Source organism: Elaeis guineensis, chromosome 1 (genome assembly GCF_000442705.2).
Source record: "Elaeis guineensis isolate ETL-2024a chromosome 1, EG11, whole genome shotgun sequence".
NCBI lineage: Eukaryota > Viridiplantae > Streptophyta > Magnoliopsida > Arecales > Arecaceae > Elaeis > Elaeis guineensis.
This window is the reverse complement of record NC_025993.2, coordinates 160,523,966-160,527,781: the sequence shown is the minus strand read 5'-3', so window position 1 is coordinate 160,527,781 and position 3,816 is coordinate 160,523,966. Positions and strand designations below refer to the sequence as shown.

The window sequence follows — 3,816 nt, the reverse complement described above, 5'->3', positions numbered from 1 at the left end:
TAATCTAGTAATCAGGGTAAGAAATTACTTCGATTGATAGATATAGATGGTGAGGGCATTCTTCACATAACACATCAACATCAAACAAAATAGTCTCTGTACAGAGAGGTGGGTTGATAGAAATTAACCAAGAGTTTCACACACACACGAACATAACCATTGTCATCCCCTGACGCGTGGCAGCGGATGGGGATGGGGTGGTTCACTTGCCGTCCGCCAGGAAGTAGTCAGTGGTCAGAGGTCGGAAAACCGACGGCTCCTCCGCCTCCAGCAGGTCCAAAAAATTCTTGAGCATGTGCATGTAGACCACCCAGTCCCCGTTTTTCCTGCTGCTGGGCATCGGCATCACGTAGCCGGCGCTGCCCCCCCAGGGGAAGTGGTACGACCCGAACACCGCCTTCCCCCACCCGAACTCCACCTCCCCTACCGGAAAAGCCCGTCCCGACGACACAACGCACCCCACCCCCCCGTCCTTCTCCCCAGCATAGATTCGCGCCAAGGCTGGCTCCGGCCGCCGGGCCTCCACCCAGTCCACCAGCCCCCGGAAGTGCTCCTCGGTCGTCGCCCGGCGCAGCCACCCGTGAACCGCCTCCGCCGCCTCTGCCAGGTCCATATCTTTCAGCTCCTCCACCCGGAGGCTCCCGTACGGGATAGACAGCACGTTGCCGAAGTAGCCTGCCATCTCGCCGCCACGGGCCAGCCGGGTGCGGCCGTCGACGACGGCACCCATGCGGCAGACCTTGTCCTCGGGGCGGGCGCCGCGGGCTAGGACTCGCCAGAGATAGGCGGTGAAAACCTCTATCTTGGTGCGCTTGCGGCCGGCGGCTGCCTGGATCCGAGCGATGTCGTCGGCGGTGATGTAGTAGATGCGGTTGACGGCGTCCTCCTCGTCGGACGCGGGCGGGGGAGGTAGCGAAGAAACCGGCACGTAGAGGCGGTCAAGAGAGGGGTCGTGGGAGCCTGGGCGGCGAGGGATGAGTAGAGAGCGGCGGAAGGAGGGGGGAATAGAGATGGGCTTAGAAGCGGCGGTCTCAGCCCAGGCCACCAGAAATATGTTGGTCGAGTAGGCGTCGGCGATGCGGTGGTCGAAGGTGCAGGCCAGCACTAAGCCCCCACATTTGAGCTCCGTTGCCTGTTCCCGGACAAAGATGGATGATTTATTAGAACAATCGAGACAGAAGATCGCATGAGCAGCGATTTGGCTCGCCAACAACGGTGAGCGCAACCAGCGCATGGATGGTGATGCCGGGCGGGCTCGACATTACCGTTCATGCATGGTTGCGCTTGCCACCGGTGGCCGGACGTGACGATTGAGAGACCGGATCTTTTCAATTCAACCAAGGAACCGATAGGATCACCACTTTTTTTATTAGACTTGATCTAGTCTACATGGGCCCATGCAAAGCTGTGCGTGCGGTGGCAGCCTACAATGGGTCTCACGTGGCAAGTGTGCGTTACTTATGTGTGTCATATTTTTCACATCGGTTTGTGTTTATTTGTGTGCACCAGGTTGCAACAAGCGGTCCAACAAATCCTGTTAACGTTATTATATGAATCAAGAAAGCCGTAAAGCAATAATAATGCTATATTTGCAGAAAAAAATCTTAGAATTCAATAAATCCATTTTAATATATGTATATGTATATGTGTACATGTCGATGTATATTTGTATGTATAATGTATTTAGAAAATATATATAGTATCAAAGAATAATAAAATTTAGCTAAATAATGTTCTTTGTCAATCGATTGATACTGTGCTGATAAAAAATAAAAGTAATCTCACTAAAGGTCTCCACTGTAGTGATCCATCTAGCATTACTTTAGTTAGGTGTGGTTGTATTTTTTTTTTCTTTTTTTATTTGGTAAAAAGGTGTGGTTGTATTTGAAGAGCCCACGCAAAGGTGGCTAGCTAGTTTTCAAATGGCCGCCAAAAATAAAATTAGAGTATTTCCAAGGAAAAGATACATTTCGTGAGCTGGTGGGAAGGCCGAGCAAGCATGGCCGGTTGGATGTTCAGCTCGTCTCAGAGACGTGTTTCAGATGTGGAGCCGCAACCACAACTGCTCCATTTTTTTTGATAAAAACTATTTAACTGCTCCTTTCACGATGAAAGCAATGCATTTGTTGTCTTTCTCAACAAAGAGATTGGTGCACTTGGTGCAGCCCCATCGATATCACCAATCTGATGTGTTAATCTGGCTTCCATCTTCTAACTCCCATAATTCAACGAAAGAGAGAGAAGTAAATTTACACTACCTGGACACAGAGCACTCCTTCTTTCTTCTTGGGCAGCAGCTTCCTCTCCACACTTTCGTCCGGGTTGTTGAGGCGCAGCTCTTGGAGCTGGACATCAGCGTAAGCCTCGACGAAATCCACTCCACGGTTGTTGCAAAGAAGCTCTGGCTCGCCCACCGGGTTGGTGACGACCTCGCCGGCGAAGGGGTAGTAGGTCACCAGGGCCTGTGCTAGTGATGCCTTGAGAGAGCTGACCATGGTGGCGAAGGTGGTCTTGCTCTGCTTGGCAGGTGGCTTTTTGTAGCAGAAGAACACACCCACGTCCATTGCCGGCAGCAGCAGGTCAAGGTTGGACAGTGGCAGCCAGTGCTCCTGCACCGGCAGCACCGCTGCTACTCTCTCCTTCGCCTTCACCGTTACAGCATACTCTTTGCTTCCACCCATTCTTAGCCTCTCTGATATACACAGATAGATAGATTGATTGATAGATAGATAGATTGATTGATTGATTGAGAGAAAGAGAGTGGGTGGGTTGATAGCAAACTGTAAGGAGGAGAACTTTTTTTCTACAGATAAAAGAGGGTGGGTGTGTAGCTGATAGAGAGCTGTATGGAGGAGAAGGTTTACTTATAGATCGAGGGGAAGAGTGGAGCGCTGCAAAAGTCTTTTTTTTTTTTTTTTTTTTTTTTCAGGTGGGTAGCTCTGCAAAAGTTAACGACTTGTTCCACCGAGACTTGTTCCACCGAGTCCATGCTCTACTTAAAACAAGTAGTTTCTGGGAAAATTCATAAAACGACCAAAACGAACCCTGCCATGATGAGCACCCTCCGGAGGCAATTCTTTTCACGTTCTTTCGGATCCATGTTAAGACTGACGGTCAGAAAGATGTCCAGATTAAGGGTCAAAATTGAACCAAGTGGAACGTGCATCACATGGACATGGCCCGATCACATGAGAACCAGAATAATGCAATAAAATTTCTCTTTATTTTTTTTTTTTTTTGGGTAGTTATTTAACAAGTGCAGGAATATTTTTTCGAACCTGTGCCCATGATTCGTGCTGACTCCTGTGAATGGCACGGAGGGTGGACGTGTTTGTCGATCATGATTCGTGCTCACTAGATCGACTTGAACCCACTGCCTTGAAATCAGCCTGAAAAGAACCCAATTCAATCCTGCCCAACCACATTGATGGATTACATTTTGGTTTAAATTTTGGAGCTGGGCTTCAACCGTGAAGCTGACTCGTTCCTTATTTTATACTTCATCTACAATTTTTTCAGTTATGCAAATGGAAAGCTTATATGTCAAGAAGCAAGCGAACTTGTCTCACATTGTCGATTATTCATTAAATATGGGCTAGAAGACGACGACGAAACAAAGGGGGGCCTTCTCTGATGTTTAGTTCAAACCAAATGCACTTAGGTAAACCAACTACGGGCACTATTTAAAGCATATATAGATGGATAGTTTGATAAGAAAACCAACAATTTCAACCACCAGCACTATGATGGCATTCCCGCCAAGGTTAATTTGCATTTCGCTGCTACAACAGTCTACATTTGGATATATTATGTGAT

The 3,816-nt window shown here is 48.4% G+C and overlaps 1 protein-coding gene across 1 annotated transcript; it reads right to left on the bottom strand.

Annotated features, from left to right (window-relative positions):
• On the bottom strand, positions 1 to 2,857 carry LOC105039366 (coniferyl alcohol acyltransferase-like). The gene is made up of 2 exons (XM_073246066.1): positions 2,259 to 2,857; positions 1 to 1,132 (listed from the first exon to the last, which is right to left on the bottom strand). The coding sequence occupies exons 1-2, from the start codon at positions 2,679 to 2,681 to the stop codon at positions 203 to 205; spliced, it is 1,353 nt and encodes a 450-aa protein (XP_073102167.1). The 5' UTR covers positions 2,682 to 2,857; the 3' UTR covers positions 1 to 202.
• Between the last annotated feature and the right edge of the window lie 959 nt (positions 2,858 to 3,816).